This window comes from Ascaphus truei, chromosome 1, assembly GCF_040206685.1.
Source record: "Ascaphus truei isolate aAscTru1 chromosome 1, aAscTru1.hap1, whole genome shotgun sequence".
Taxonomy (NCBI): Eukaryota; Metazoa; Chordata; class Amphibia; order Anura; family Ascaphidae; genus Ascaphus; species Ascaphus truei.
Window position 1 is genome coordinate 46,065,550 of NC_134483.1, and position 16,387 is coordinate 46,081,936.

Consider the following 16,387-nt stretch of genomic DNA (forward strand, 5'->3'; position numbering starts at 1 on the left):
GCTGTCATCAGAGCCTACTTGAAAGAGACTAATGAATTGCCAATGGCCGATACCCGCCTAGATCCTGTACTGAGAGAGGAGTGCAACCGAGTATATGCCCTAGAGCGTCACGGGGACCTCTACAATCGTCAACGCGGACTGACGACCATTTCACCAGGGGGAGTGAAACGCATGGCCGTCTGGTGCTGTTATCCGGATCGGGAGGAGACCGATCATCTGTTCTCACTGGAGAGTGATCCTGAGGAAGAGATCCAGAGAGGGTATCGGGTAATACCTGAAGTAAAAGAGTGGACGACCCGAGTTCTTCTCCGAACCCATGTGTATATCCAAAACATCTCCCCATTTCCAATGGACATCGATGTAGGAGAAAGTCTGGGCAGTATATATCCCGTCAGCCCGGTGGAAACCGCGCCCCAGGTGAACGCCGCTGTAGTAGGTGAGCGGTTAGTCGACCTGGACTTCAACTTCGGGGATTCGACCCTGCCGACCGAGTGGAAGGATCGACTGACAGCCAAGCTGAAGGAAAGAAAAACAGTATTTTCTACCAGCGAGATGGATGTGGGCCGCAGTCGCAGCGCCCAACACACTATTAGGCTGAATGACGCCACTCCGTTCCGTGAACGCTCTCGTCGTATCGCCCCAGGGATGTGGACGATGTAAGGGATGTCCTGGAGGAGATGAAGACCGCTGGAATACTGACGGAGTCGCGGAGTCCTTATGCATCACCCATAGTGGTAGTAAGGAAGAAGAATGGATCTGTAAGATTGTGCGTCGATTATCGAACCCTAAATAATCGTACGGTACCTGACCAATACAATCTCCCTCGTATTGAAGAGATCCTGAACGCTCTGAACGGGAGCCAATGGTTTAGTGTGCTCGATTTGCGATCTGGGTACTACCAGGTACCCATGAGTGAAGAGGATCAGGAAAAGACTGCCTTCGTCTGTCCCCTGGGCTTCTACCAGTTCACGCGTATGCCCCAAGGTATATGCGGAGCCCCTGCTACCTTCCAGCGGTTGATGGAAAAAACAATAGGGGACATGAATCCTCGGGAGTGCCTGGTTTACCTGGACGATATCATTGTCTTTGGGAAGACCTTAGAAGAACACGAGGAGAGGCTACTGAAGGTGATAGATCGTCTTGGCCAAGAAGGATTGAAGCTATCACTCGACAAGTGTAGGTTTTGCCACACCTCAGTGACCTACGTGGGACACATCGTATCTGCCCAGGGGATTGCTACTGATCCAGCCAAAGTAGAAGCGGTGGTGAACTGGCCGCGTCCCGATAATGTCGCGGAACTGCGATCCTTCCTCGGGTTCTGTGGGTATTACCGTCGGTTCGTAGAAGGGTACTCTAGTCGAGCTAAACCCCTGAACAATTTGCTGAAGATATACCCTGAAGATACTGGGAGAAAGGCCACGTCGGCCCGTCAACCGTTTGGTGATAAGTGGACGCCTGAGTGTGAACGGGCCTTCCTGAATTTGAAGAAAAGCCTGACTGAAGCACCAGTGCTTGCATATGCTGACCCAGAACAACCATATGTCCTGCATGTGGATGCCAGTCTCAATGGACTGGGCGCTGTCCTTCATCAGAAACACCCCGAGGGTCTTCGGCCGGTAGCCTACATCAGCCGCAGTCTGACACCCAGTGAGCAGAAATATCCGGTGCACAAGTTAGAGTTCCTGGCTCTCAAATGGGCGATCACGGAGAAACTTCATGATTACCTCTATGGTGTTACGTTTGAGGTAAGGACCGATAACAATCCCCTCACGTACATCAATACTTCCGCCAAATTGGATGCCGCCGGACACCGATGGTTGGCGACACTATGTAATTACCGATTCTCCCTGAAGTACAAGCCGGGGCCTCTGAACATTGGGGCCGATGCGCTATCACGACGACCAGGATTGAGTGCCACCCCTGATGATGATGAATGGGAAGAGATCCCTGGACCTGGGATGCGTGCAATGTGTAGTATAGCGGCCGTCATCAATGATCAGGTCGCATTCTCTGAACTAAGAGTTGCCGATTCGTTAGGGTGCCAGTCGCAAGCGATCCCTGCAGCCTACTGCGGCCCCGCAGGGATGAACATAACCCAGGACAAAGTCATAAGATGGAAAGACTTGGTAGACTATCAATTAAGAGATCCAGTGATCAGCATAATTCGACAAGCCGTTCAGCGGAAGTACCCTGCTCTATTGAAGAGTGCTCCCCGAGATCTGGTCGCGTTACTCATGCGTGAGGTGGACAAGTTCGAGATAGATAATTGTTTGATCTATAGGGTAGTTCCATATCATAACCACCCTGATAGGCGACAACTAGTTCTACCCCAAAACTTGAGATATATGGTGTTGAAGTCTCTACACGATGACCACGGGCATCTCGGGGTAGAGAAGACTTTTGGGCTAGTCCGAGACCGGTTTTTCTGGCCCAAGATGCGGGAAGCGGTGGAACAACACTGCCGCCGTTGTTCCCGGTGCGTTCAACGCAAGACGTTGCCTACCCGAGCAGCTCCCATGGCCCATCTAAAGAGTTCTGGTCCAATGGACCTGGTGTGTATGGACTTCCTGTGTATCGAACCTGATAGTCGAGGAATCGGTAATGTGCTGGTCATCACGGACCATTACACCCGCTATGCACAGGCCTTCCCCACAAAAGACCAGAAGGCTATCACGGTCGCGAAAGTTCTATGGGAAAAGTTCTTCGTTCACTACGGTCTTCCAAACCGACTTCACTCCGACCAAGGGCGAGATTTTGAGAGTACTCTGATCCGAGAATTACTTAAAATGCTGAACATCGCCAAATCCCGGACGACGCCGTACCACCCTGAAGGAGATGCTTTACCTAAACGATTCAACAGGACCCTGTTGGACATGCTTGGAACCCTGAAGGGAATGCAGAAAACAGAATGGAGTCGTCATGTGGAGACTTTGGTACACGCGTATAACTGTACTCGCCATGAGTCCACGGGGTTCTCCCCGTACTTCCTCATGTTTGGGCGGGAGGCCAGACTTCCAGTAGATGTGCGTCTCCGAGTATCAACGGATGGGATATTCAATACCACTCATTTTAAGTACGTGCAAAGGCTAAAAGACAGTCTGCAACAAGCGTACCAACAGGCTGAGAAGTCTACAGCCAAACTGAATGCTGGTAACAAGAGACGTTATGACAATAAAGTCAAGTATCGAGAGTTACGTCCTGGGGATGCAGTGTTACTTCGTAATTTGGGAATCCCCGGAAAACATAAATTGGCGGACCGGTGGAGAGATGGCGTATATGAGGTGGAGTCACAGATGCCTGGCCTCCCGGTTTATCGCATCAGAGACACCGATGGTCGGGTAAAGGTTTGGCATCGTAATCACCTTCTCCCCATCCCCCAAGTGGGAGATGAAGAAGAGGAACTACAGGCCACACCGCTCAACGGTGAGTTCGATCTATCAGAAGTGGGTCAAGAGACTGTAACTAACGAGACTCACTCTGAAACTCCGGAAGACCCTATGGAGGGACCCTCTCAAAGGGACCACCCCGCAGAAGGGGCATCTCCCGAAGGAGCTACGGGTAAAGGGCCCCGTAGGCCAATGCCTACTAAGGTGGCACCAACAGGCCAGCCTTTGGATCCACAGAGCCCGTGTTTTGTACCCTCAGAGACATTTCTCCCCTCAAGGGAAGAGGCTAGGCCTCAGGACTATGCTTATTACTCCCCCGAGGGAGTTGCCGAAGAACAACTCCGACGGAGTCAACGAGTTAGGTACCCGCCAACTAGGGTTACTTACGATCAAATGGGGGCACCCCATTATGAGGCTCAGCAGTGTTCTCGTAGTAAGATACAGTCTGTGATTGTGATGCTCAACGAATTATGCAATCTCGTTTAGAGTTACCTGTGCTAAGTTATATGTTTACTGCATTTTTATTATATAATTTTTGTACATTGGTGGGAAGTTATGTGGTCCAAGCGAGGACGTTGGAATTTTCACCAGGGGGAGGATGTAGCCAGGTCCCCCTCGCGTGTAGTCAGGTTCCCTCCCCCTCGCGCACTCACCCCCTCCTTCCCAGTTGCGAGCGCGCGTGTGGATCGGGCTGGAGCGGAAGCATAGTGATCCCTGGTAGCTAGGGACGCGAGCGGCGAGCAGGCCGGTTGCCGGGGACGCGATCGGGCCGTCGCTAAGGCCGCGATCGCGTTGCCACCGGCCCGGCGGCTCGGGAAGCAGGGCGCCGCATACACAGGGCTGTTGCGCATGCGCAATGGCAGTGCACAGCGCGGGAGGCTCAGACAGCTCGCGCATGCGCGAGAATAGACTGCCAGCCCCCAGGGTGCTTTGGGGCAGAGACACCTGACGCCAGGGAGCCAATCAGAAGGCCGGATTCCCCTGCTCCCAGTTAGATACATTTCCCGGGGTTTTGCAGCTACGCAGGCACTCAGGATCCGGACCAGCTAGGGGTAAGAGGTGGATGCAGGGGTCAGTGACCCTCTGCATAGGCCAGCAGCCCCCAAGGTCCCAGTTAGGTCCTGAGTCATCTAATAGCTTGTGGAGCTTAGGGACAGGCCCTAGATAGGGACACTGCCCCCTTATTTGGTCAAGTAGTCAGGGACACAGAGCGGAAGCCGTGCGGCCCTGCGAGGTGGGTTCTGGGCTCAGAACACCACCCAAGACCCTAAGACTAGGAGAGACATTGTTCGCGCTGGACTTTCAACCCACGCGGTGTGGAGGACAACGTCGGATCGTGCGGATTGATATCGCGGTACCCGTGGCTGGAGCCCGGGCAGGTAACCTGCAACTCACGTGCACCAACCAGGCCTATCACCAAACATAGTGGCTGCGCAGTCACACACACATATGCACAGTGGTATTTGACTCTGGGAGTACGAGACATTTGGGTGGGGGTTACTGGACACAGGGTGGGGTCACATTGTGGGTGGTAGCGTCCGCCGTGACGCCTAGAGGTGATAGCGTCCGCCGTGACGCCTAGAGGTGATAGCGTCCGCCGTGACGCCTAGAGGTGGTAGCGTCCGCCGTGACGCCTAGTGTGGTTAGTGTCCGCCGTGACACCCAGTGTGGTTAGCGCCCGCCGTGGTGCATGATGATGTTATGATGTTATTGAGTGATATATGTGTTTCCATGCAGTAAAGCCAGTCCTGTTTTATATTCGCTCGTGTTGTGTGGTTGTTTCCTGTGAGGGCCTCCTCCCACTCCGTTGGGATCCCTCCCAGGTGGAGGCGTTGCACCTAGAGATGTATGATATGTATGTACCCCAGGTTCCCCAAGCGGAGGCTTAGGCTCCTGAGAGCCACACAGGTTGCACAGCAGGTAGTAGCGGCGGTATTCATAGGGAATACCCGTTACATATATATATATATATATATATATATATATATAGACCATACGATACCGGTTGCAACACGACATCAAGGGACAGCACGCAGGTCTTCTATCACACATGTGTCTTCTATCTACTATCTATCTTCATGGGCAAGCTACCCAGCTATCTGAACAAGCTCCTCACCCCTACCACATGCAGCACTTATCACCTGAGATCAGACTCCAAAAGAGTATTCATGGTCCCAAGGCTCAACAAAGTATCCTCCTTCTCCTTCCGTGCACCCCAAAACTGGAACAACCTACCAGAGACTCTCACATCCACCACCAGTTTAAGTTCTTTCAAATCTAAGGCTGTCTCACATTTTAACCTGGTCTGTAACTGTTTCATACACTCATAATATATATTTTCTTTAACTGTGCACGCAATGTCTTGTATATAATGTATACCCTGTTCATTTATGTAACTGTACTTGTAACCATGTATTATTTGTTTTACTCTGTGCCCAGGACATACTTGAAAACGAGAGGTAACTCTCAATGTATTACTTCCTTGTAAAATATTTTATAAATAAATATCAAATATAGAAAATTCATGATTTACTTACCTGCGTGCTGTCCCTTGATGTCGTGTTGCAACCGGTATCGTATGGTCTGTTATTGCTTTATGGGATAAGCACCAAAACGTATTAACTTGCATATGGTGTGCCGGCTGTGCATTGGATTATATATATATATATATATATATATATATATATATATATATGTAACGGTTTTTCTGAACCGGCCTGACCCACCCAATCTCATATTGGCCCCTGTGGTCTAACCAGTCCCCATTACAGTGTGATGTCTGGTGGTGCACCTGTTGGCAACAGGACTCCTGAGTCTCCCGCATGATGTTGTGTTGGGGATTGCCAACCCAGACAGGCAGTTGAGGTAGTGTGCTTGAGTCCTACCTAGATCCAGTGCAGCGCCTCCACCTCATCAGGATCCCAGCTTGAGCTTGTGGATGGTCCTGGTGAGGAACTCCTCTGTGGTGCAGCCCCCTGCGTAATCACTCCACACTTACACACGAGGGTATCTTTCAACAGGAACATCTTTATTTGCACGGTGGGCCAGCTGCCCTCCACAATGGGTGAATTTAGCCCTCCATTGTTCACCGTACTTCCCTTTGAAAGGTATAGTCCTCCTAATGTAGGGATTCCCTATCCCCGCAGGGATATCTCCCTGTGACCAGGTCCCTGGTCACAGTTCCAACACTGTCCTTCTAACAGCTTCTTAACTCCTCCTCCATAACTCAGCAAACACACTCTTACTCTCTACTTCCAACTCGCTAACTTTTGATCAGTGCTGTGCCTTATGTATCCTCTGGGGCTGACACAACTCTGACATCACTAACCGTGGAGTCAGAGCCTGTGACCACTCCCATCCATACATAGGGCACCTCACCAGGGTGTGAGGGCAAACCTCCATAATTACTGCTGGCATGCCCATAACTTACTGTCAGCAGGAGAGATGACTGCAGCCATTTTACAGCATGGCTACATATATATATATGTATATGTGCTTCAGTATTAGGTGATACCTTTTTTATTGGACTAACAATTTATGTCATAGGACAAGCTCTCGAGAGTTATCCTCTCTTCTTCAGGTCAGCAATACGGATATACACAGGAATCTATGGCTAAAACAGTGTAGAGAGAAAAAACAAAAAAACAACAGATATGTACTGTAGATGAGGTACTGTACGGAAAACAAAATGTGAAGAAGATGTGAAGCCCTTGTCTACCTATTCAATAAAAGAGAGAAGAGGCAGCCACGGAAGCTATGAATAAATATGTGAATGTCTCTTCAGCTGAAATGCCTATTAAAAACATTGAACTAAATGACCTATAATAATAACTTTACTTCATACAGGCAGTCCTCGTTTTACAACGCTTCGCTTTACAACGAATGGCTTATCCAACGCTGTGCAATGCAGACCTATGTTCATTTTTACAACGCCAAAATGGCTTATCCAACGCTCTTATAACGCTTTGCAACGTTGTGTATGTGTGTATATATATACACATTCACATAAACAACGTTGCAAAGCGTCGTAAGAGCGTATATATATAATATTATACTATATAATATATTATTTATTATGTTATATTATATATATAATACAGTATATACACTTTATAATTTATGTGTGTGCTGCATATCTTATTGCCTGCATAAAATATTTGGTGTATTTTAGTGTTAAAAATGCCTTTAGGAACGGAACCTTTCATTTAAACAGTGTTCCTATGGGAAAACGTGTTTCGCTTTACAACGTTTCGCTTTACAACGCCATTTTGAGTAACGCATTGTGTCGGATAACCGAGGACTGCCTGTATAGTGTTTTCCCCCCTGTGGGACTCAAGGCACTTCACAATTACAGTATAGTGCGCAGTACACAGGAATTTTTACAGACACAGTCCCTGCTCAGATGAGATTACAAGCTATGATTTTGGTGCCTGAGGCACAGGGAGGTAAAGTGACTTGTACAAGGAATTGAACCATGTTCCTCTGATTTAAACTCAGTGTTGTTATTTACAGAGCCAGTGTCTTTACTCACTGAGCTGCTACTTCATCCCTATACTTATGAGAAGAAGAAACATATAGAAATGAATAAAATCATTTGTCATATTGGATGTGCATTGGGTCTTCCGAGAAGTCACTTTCCCATTAGCAGGCCAGATGGCACAATTAAATATATAACTATATAATATTGTGGGACTGGATTTTGAGTTTGCTAAGATTGTGTATTTCAAGTTGAAATGCAAACGAGCAACATGTTCAAAATGAATTGGTTATCCAGTATATCAACATGCTCCAAAGAGCGATTTTCACTATGTGAGCAGATCAGTGATCGCGATTGTTTTTTTTTCTCAGCCGAAATGATCTTTAAAATAGTTTAACAGACTTGAGAAGAAACCCAGGGAAGAAAGAAAGAACCTGAAGTGCTGCCTAAAGAAATAAAAAAAATAGTTGAAAAAAAAAAACAACAAAAAAAAACTAAGAAGCAGCCTACAGAAGAGACAACAATGAAATAAAATGCAACTAAGGGCCTTATGCAGAGAGCTGCGCTATTGTAAATGTCGCCATTTATTGGAGAAATTTGCGTAGAAACCAGGAGAAAATGCCGGGTAACGGAAAACGCGCCATTTTTTTTTTCTATTTGAAAATCTCGCCGCGCGGCTGGCGAGAACCTACATCTCGCCAGTTGTAAAAATATCCAAATTTAGAAAGGCGCGATCGCCATCTAGCGGCTCTTCGCGCCAATAAAATGGCGCGATTTTCAACAATTAGCTCCGCCAACAAAAGTTGGCAAGAAGCTGGAGCTCGCCGGCCATAGGAAAAAAAAAAAATGCGCGATTTAGTTCTAACACATTTCAGCAGCGCGCATCTCTCCATTTCAACCTCGCAACACGCATTCATGGTATTAATTGCAGATTTCGCACATTTCTGCATATGGAGAATAAAACTCTCCATTAAAGCTACTTTTTATTACCCTCGCCAATTTTTAAAAGCGCTGCTCTCTGCATAGGGCCCTAAAGAACTAAATTGCCTACCTAAATAATTGTGCAATAAGGAAAAACACCTGTGAATAGGAGAAATCGCATGTGAAAGTGTCTATACACAGTATGTACAGCAGATGTTTCAATACCTGGTATTTACCACTCTGGAATCCGTGCTGTATTTATTTATGCCAATGTCCTGTGTTATCGCCAGAAATCATGCATACCTAATTTTTTGTGAATTAGGCAGAAAGAGTAAACAATTTTTGGGTGGGAAGAGATCTGCATTTTTTTTGCAACGACGACTTTGTTGAATACGGCCCTAAAGGATAATGAATTATTTAAAATACTTGTACGTGACTGATTTTCATTTAAAGGTATAAACCCCATACATTGATTACAACTATTTCACTGGCATTAGTTCACTTCAGTCCTTTAGTCCCGTAATATAGGGGGCGCTCTTGCTGCGCCGTGCGCGCGCGGCAGTTATAGTCGACTGTGGTTAGCCAGCCATTGTATACTAGGGCCCAGTGAGCGTGGAGCCGGGCGATAGCGGGGAAGACTCAAAAAGTACGTTTTTGCGCCGCTACCGCCTATGTGTGTGTGTGTGTGTGTGTGTGTGTGTGTGTGTGTGTGTGTGTGTGTGTGTTTGTGTGCACAATGTTAATAAATATTTTATTCTTTTACCAATGTGTCTTTTTTTTTACATTTTAAAAATATATAATAAATTACACACACATACACATACACACACACACACACACACACATATATATACAACCTGACGCTCCCGGCAGCACGGACCACCATACACACAAAGTGTGCGTCACGTGCACGCGTGTTCGCACAGGCGCGCGCCCGCACCTACTATAGAACGTGCCTAAGGCCCGGGCCATAGAGGGGTGACGAGATCCGAGCCGCGCTGACGCTGAAATCTGCGCGGTTTCATGCCCATACAGGCGAGCCAGCGGGCGCGATCGGAGCCGGGGGGAGGTGGTTGGAGGCGGGGCAGTGACGTCGCTGGGCGCCGTGACGTTGACACTGCTGTGCTGTGATTGGAGGTTTTCAGCCGACAGCGCGCTGAAAAACAGCCTGGCGCTCGGCCGAAAACTCCAACTCGTCAGCACGCCTGCGGACGCTAACGTGAGCCCTCTCTCAAGGCATCCTCATTGAGGATGCAGGGGCTCAGCGCTGAGCGTCCGCACGGCCTGTCCTTCTATGGACTCGGCCTTACAAGGGAAGCAACAGGTAGAATTAAGAAGAGTCGGAAGTTATCAATTTGCTGGTTGTGAAAAGTTGTAGTACCTAGAGCAATGGGTTTTCCAAGAACAGTAAGTTGCCATTTGGTAACCAGCAATATTTCTATAGTTAGTAAGGAGGAACATGATTGTGTGCCAAGAATTAGCTCAATTAAGGAACTTTTCATTTTTTTTATCCAGATATGAATATATTTTATAGTGGATTCAAATCAACATTTCACATTATGAACTATTCACTTCTTTCAAATGAGATGCAAAATGCAAAGTCAAATAGAAAATGCCTTAACCATTCTCTTTATGATATATAATATTCTTAGAAAAATAATGTGGTGATGTATATATGTTAGGTAACATATTTATATTACATTTCTCTGTTTATGGAAGCAATTGTTAACCGACATCTTTATAGGTTTCCTGATAACGAGTGGACATTTACAGTATTAATATTAGTAGCCTTGTGAAGGGTACACTATACATTAATTGGTAAAGATATATTGAGCAAAACGTTTCTGGTATGTACAAATTGATTTTAATTATAATGTGTCACAAAAACTTAATCATGTAGATAACTATGAACAATGAATACCATATGGGAACTAGAAAATAAAAATACCACTTGTGCGCACTTTCACATGCCTCAGACAGGTCTGCAACCCTGCGTTTCCCCACTATCTCCTAGTATACAGCACTTCCACTGCAGCTAGGGATTCTGGGAAATGTCATGCAAATGAGCACACAATGTCACCTTTTACTTCACATCCATTTTAATAAGGACCCCTATAAGCTTATGCCTGCCGCATTTTGAAACAACAAATTCATCCATTTGTCTAATGCAGCTGTGCGCAAAGTGGAGGGTGCACAAGATTCGCTGCAGGGGGGTTGGGGGGCGGAGGTTACAGAGGCCCCCGCACGCTTCCCGAATGCATTAAAATGAATGCCAGGGTGCTGCAGGGCCTCTGGAAACCGTACTTACCTTGATTCAGACGTCCTGGTGACACGTCGCCATGGCAACGCGGCGTCAAATGACGTCACGTTAACATGACGTCTGAATCAAGGTGAGAGGGGAAAGCCAGCAGAGGGGCGCAGGGGAAAAATATTGCGCCCCCCTGGTCTAATGTGTTCTTACTTGTCTTTGGGACATAATTATTTTTTTATAGTTATGCAGAGAAGCCGATTGAAATTAGAACATGTACAATACAGTAGAGATTTTTTTAAGTAAAACTTTTTAGCTGGCAGTGGCGCCAAAAAAAAACTCATAGGGAAAAAAAAGGCTACTGGGGACGAAAATTGTAACGGAAGTGAGTGACTGCGCATGTGCAGAATCTTATGACTGTCCGTGCATGCGCATTGTTGGGGATATGAGTAGAAGCCGCCATAGGCAGCGCATGCGCAAAAGGGCTAGACAACTCCAGCGCATGCGCGGCCGTCGCAGTTGCCGCTCGCAGACGCGGTCATTGCCTCACACATGCGTAGACGCAGCCTTCGCCATGCGCATGCGCGGCAGTGGTCACGCGCATAGCACATGCGCAGACACAACCGCCAAACCCCTCTGAACCATACTGCTCCCCTCCCCCACATCCAGCTGCAACAATGAGTTCAGAAGATTGAAAGCACACAGAGAGAACAACATTTCCTTGTCACAGGAGCAGAGCAGTCTATCATTTATTTTTCAGACATACAAAAACAGACGTTTGTGCCGAGTGAAACTTGTTTGTGTTTTATCACTGAAATTGTATTTTGATTTTCATGTTTTTGATTGTATTAAATACTTTTGAGAGTATACTGTAATTACAATTTCTGTGACAATACACAAATACATTTCACTTACAACGTGCGTGCTCGGCACACACCCCCTTCTTTTTTTTTAAAGTAGCTGCTGTTACTGAATTTTGTACTTTAAAGGTGCAGCTCTACTAAGCCAACAAAAAATATATTAGGTTACATATCAAGGATTTTCTGCGGCAAACCGAGAACAAAAACGACACTAATATACCGCTAAAAACTTTCAATTGAAAGCAATTCGGTTTTTTTACTTTGATATATCTGGAGAAGCTTTTGCCAAGTTACAAACCCAAGGGAATTTTTCATATTTTTTGCCAAAGCCATTGGTTTCCATAGAAAGACTCAATCCCCTTCAAATGAATATTATACCCATGAAACCTGAAAGCTTGTTTTTACCAGTTACAATAAAAAAAAAATTCTCATCACATACTTATTGCCATCCAATTTTAGCTGTATGTCAAATGATGACATCATATCTACTTTCCAAAAGAAGCAGTAGGCCAGGGCGGCCAACTCCAGTCCTCAAGGGCCACCAACAAGCCAGGTATGAGGGATATCCCTGCTTCAGCACATATGTGCATGTAGACTGACCATTATTCTAATATCGCTATACTTATTACCACACGTACTGCAAGACTTACGTTTATGTCTGCAGTCACTTTAGACACTACTGGATATAGGGGTCTCTTTACATTAGCACACTGAATAGGAAATTGCACTATAGGTTTTGTATATACACTATGACTTTATGTTTAGCGATTTAGACATATGTATGTCTAGGAGGATACGACCCTCCACCACCTCTTTTTATTAGCTATCGTACAGGGTCCTAGCAGCATTAACAAATATTGCAAGACGTGCATATCTGTTAAGTAGCGCTAATTTCAGTTAGGTTTTAGACAGTATTTCTCTTGTTAATAAATATATGATGTATTAGTGGGGATGGGAAACCATCTCTTTCCAGTGAATTATATACTGAGTTTCCTTGTCGAATAAGAGGTTGAGTGCACCTTCTCTAAGGGAATACTTTCATTTCTCCTATGTATGTCTTTATTTATATAGCGCCATTAAGGTACATAGCGCTTCACATTAGTACTACACGTGACAATCATATAGATAACAAATAATACAAATAACAGATCATGAGAATACGTGCTTCAGACATAAAAGTAACATTTCGGAAGAGGAGTCCCTGCTCTGAAGAGCTTACAATCGAATTGGTGGGGAGAACGTACAGAGACAGTAGGAGGGAATTCTGGTAAGTGTGTCTGCAGGGGCCAAGCTTTATGTATCATGTGCATAGTATAAGCCACGGTGCTACTCATATGCTTCTTTAAGCAAGTGGGTCTTAAAGTGGATAGAGAGAGTGCTAGTCAAGTGTTGATCGGAAGGGCATTTCAGAGGGGTGGGGCAGTCAGTGAGAAGTTTAAGGTGGGAGAGAGCTTTAGATACAAAGGGGGTAGAACGAAGACATCCTTGAGCAGAACGCAAGAGTCAGGATGGTGCATAGCGAGAAATTAGGGCTGAGATGTAGTGAGGGGCAGAAGAGTGTAAAGCTTTAAAAGTGAGGAGGAGAATTGAGTCGTGATGCAGGATTTGATCGGAAGCCAGGACAGAGATTTCAGCAGGGGGGACGCTGAGACAGATTTAGGAAAGAGTAGAGTGATTCTGGCAGCAGCGTTTAGGATAGATTGTAGGGGAGACAGGTGAGAGGCAGGAAGGCCGGACAGCAGGAGGTTACAGTAATAGAGACGGGAGAGAATGAGGGCCTGAGTCAAAGTTTTAGCAGTCGAGCAACAAAGGAAAGGGCGTATCTTTGTTATATTGCGGATGAAAAAGCGACAAGTTTTAGATACGTTTTGAATGTGAGAGACGTGGCTCTACCAGTGGTTCTATCAGTGGTTCAGTCATTGACTGAGTCAACTGTGCTGAAGCAGGGATATCCTTAAAACCTACCCTGTTGGTGGCCCATGAGGACTTGAGTTGGCCACCCCTGCAGTAATCCGTATTTTGCATCTTGTGAGAAGATTGGATATAGAGGGGGCTATGCACAAAGCGGGTGGTCCCTGCGGGTGTCTGGGGGCCTTCGGGTGGTCCACACGGGTGTCCGTTGGCCTCCAGGTAGTCTCCATGGGTGTCTGGGGGCCCATGGGAGGTTCCTGCGGGTGTCCGGGTGCCCTCAGGTGGTTCCGTGGGTGTCTGGGGGCCCCACAAGTATCCCCGGGTGGTCCTCACGGGTGTATGGGGTCCTCGGGTGGTCCCGCAGGTGTCTCGGGGTCCTCGGGTGTCCCTAAAGGTGTTCAGGGGTCCCCGCGGGTGTTCGGGGGTCCCCGCCAGCCTGCGGTACCAATCCTGTGCCCAAAATAAAATATGTTGAATACTATGAAATAAATACACCCCCCTAACACATACAGTACAGTAATGGGCAAAATTACTATTATCCAGAAATCGATAATAGTAAATTTGCCCATTTTAAAATAAAACATTAACCAGCAGAAATAAAGTAAATAAAACTTGCACTTACCCCTGCCAGCCTGCCACGATGAAGTCCGTCCTCATCATCGTCCATGTCCTCCGTTGCCAGAAACAATCCAGTACAATAAAAAATCCAATATAATGGCCCCTAACCCCTTAATCACCTTAGTAGTTAGTAACCGCTACAGTAATTAACAGGTTAACCCACCCTCCCCCACTAGCATGTCATTTCCCAGAATCCCTTGCCACAGTGGAAGCACTGTATGCTAGGTGATAATGGTGAAAGGCAGGGTTGCAGACCTGTCTAAGACATGTGAATGTGCTCACAAGTGATATTTGTATTTGATAGATAGATAGAGATCATAAAGCAGTATTGTTTCTGAAAATGGAAGCCCACCTTTTAGGCTGTGGATATTCACAGTTGAGTGCAAATAGCCGCATGGCTATTCACAGTTGAGTGCAAATAGCCGCACGGCTATTCGCACTCAGTAGGAAATAAAATGGAAAAAAAAATAAACATCCCAGCCAGGAATCGAACCCTGGTCCACTCTGTTAATAGGCTGTAGCATTACCAATTGACCTACAGTATAACACTTTCTGATGCTTTTCGAGTGAATAAAGGCATAGAAGCCTATTGAAATTACAGTGTTCATAGCAGCTCGGCTAATCGCACTCAGTAGGAAAAAAAATAAACATCCCAGCTAGGAATCAAACCCTGGTCCACTTTGTTAATGGCCTGGAGCATAACCACTGAGCTATACGACTTTCTGATGCTTTGGTAGTGAGTAAAGGCATAGAAGCCTATTGACATTACAGTGTTCATAGCAGCTCGGCTATTCACACTCAGTTAAGTTGAGTGCAAATAGCCGCACGGCTATTCGCACTCAGTAGGAAATGAAATGGAAAAAAAAGACAGCACACTCCCCTATTGACACTCTATACCCCCTGCCTCTGTAATCAGCGCGGCTTTTACAATATAGGGAGTAAAACTTTCTCAACGAGAGACACTGAATTTGGCAGATCCCATTATAACAGTGGTGGCCAACTCCAGTCCTAAACGGCCACCAACAGGTCAGGATTTAAGGATATCAATCAGTAACTGATTGAGCCACCTATGCTGAAGCAGGGATATCCTTAAAACCTGACCTGTTGGTGGCCCTTGAGGCCTGGAGTTGGCCCCCCCTGCATCATAACATGTGCACCTGGTATTAAACCCCTACTAAAATGTCTGAAATCTGAAGCCAGTGCAGAAGAGGCAAACTTGGAGCAAAGCTCCTTCATATATTGATGCAAGATGTAATGTTTGCTCCAAAATTGCCTTTATACACACACTCCTCATACTGTATTTATAGCATCACACTATTAATGTAGTTATTGAATTTTTGGGGAATATCTGTAGTCGGCCACTACCTGTTAAGCTCTCAGAGCTGCGACCTCACTACCTTTTCTATCTGTCTGCTCTTGTTTGTCCATAAGTAGTCATTTCTGTACCCTCATTGTACTGCACTATGGTGGCGCCTTGCAAATAAACGATAATAACAATAATAATATTCACTATTATCGCCAAATATGTATATATTTTTTGGCCCCGGCAGATATATTTACCTCATTCTTTCAAACAATTTTTTTTTGTCCTTGTTCTTGAAGATATAAATATATTTAACTTGCTTTCCAATCTCTATTGTACATATGTTTCTTATTGCCTGAGGTTTTCACTAACCACTATACTCTGCCCGTGTATGTTACACATTATGGACAAGTACGAGCGTATATTTCATGTGCTAAATCATTGTGGTAGTTATTAGCAACACGTCGGTTACAAAATATTTCCTCGCTATTCAATAAATTACACCGCTCAGCATAAGGCGTAACAAATTATATCATCCTTTCCTATGTTAGGTGCTCATGTTTCCAAGGCCGTTGTGGTAAGTCTGAAGGTCTTTCTGTATAATCTTATGATGACCGTAATAGAGATGAAATCCTTAGTAATAGCATGGCAGAGTTTGTAGTT

General features: G+C 45.9%; 2 protein-coding genes across 3 annotated transcripts in view; one reads left to right on the forward strand and one right to left on the reverse strand.

The window, feature by feature from the left end:
- Positions 1–16,387, reverse strand: part of CCBE1 (collagen and calcium binding EGF domains 1) — a 474,905-nt gene that overhangs the window by 58,312 nt on the left and 400,206 nt on the right. The window lies entirely within an intron of this gene.
- Positions 297–5,352, forward strand: LOC142487700 (uncharacterized). The gene is made up of 2 exons (XM_075587435.1): positions 297–1,797; positions 2,731–5,352. The coding sequence occupies exons 1-2, from the start codon at positions 678–680 to the stop codon at positions 3,870–3,872; spliced, it is 2,262 nt and encodes a 753-aa protein (XP_075443550.1). The 5' UTR covers positions 297–677; the 3' UTR covers positions 3,873–5,352.

Excerpts from the sequence above, each read along its gene's own strand:
- LOC142487700 (XM_075587435.1), top strand. The coding sequence starts at position 678 with ATGAAGACCGCTGGAATACTGACGGAGTCGCGGAGTCCTTATGCATCA. Across the intron at positions 1,798-2,730 it reads CAATACTTCCGCCAAATTGG|TTCACTCCGACCAAGGGCGA; the intron begins ATGCCGCCGGAC and ends TTCCAAACCGAC.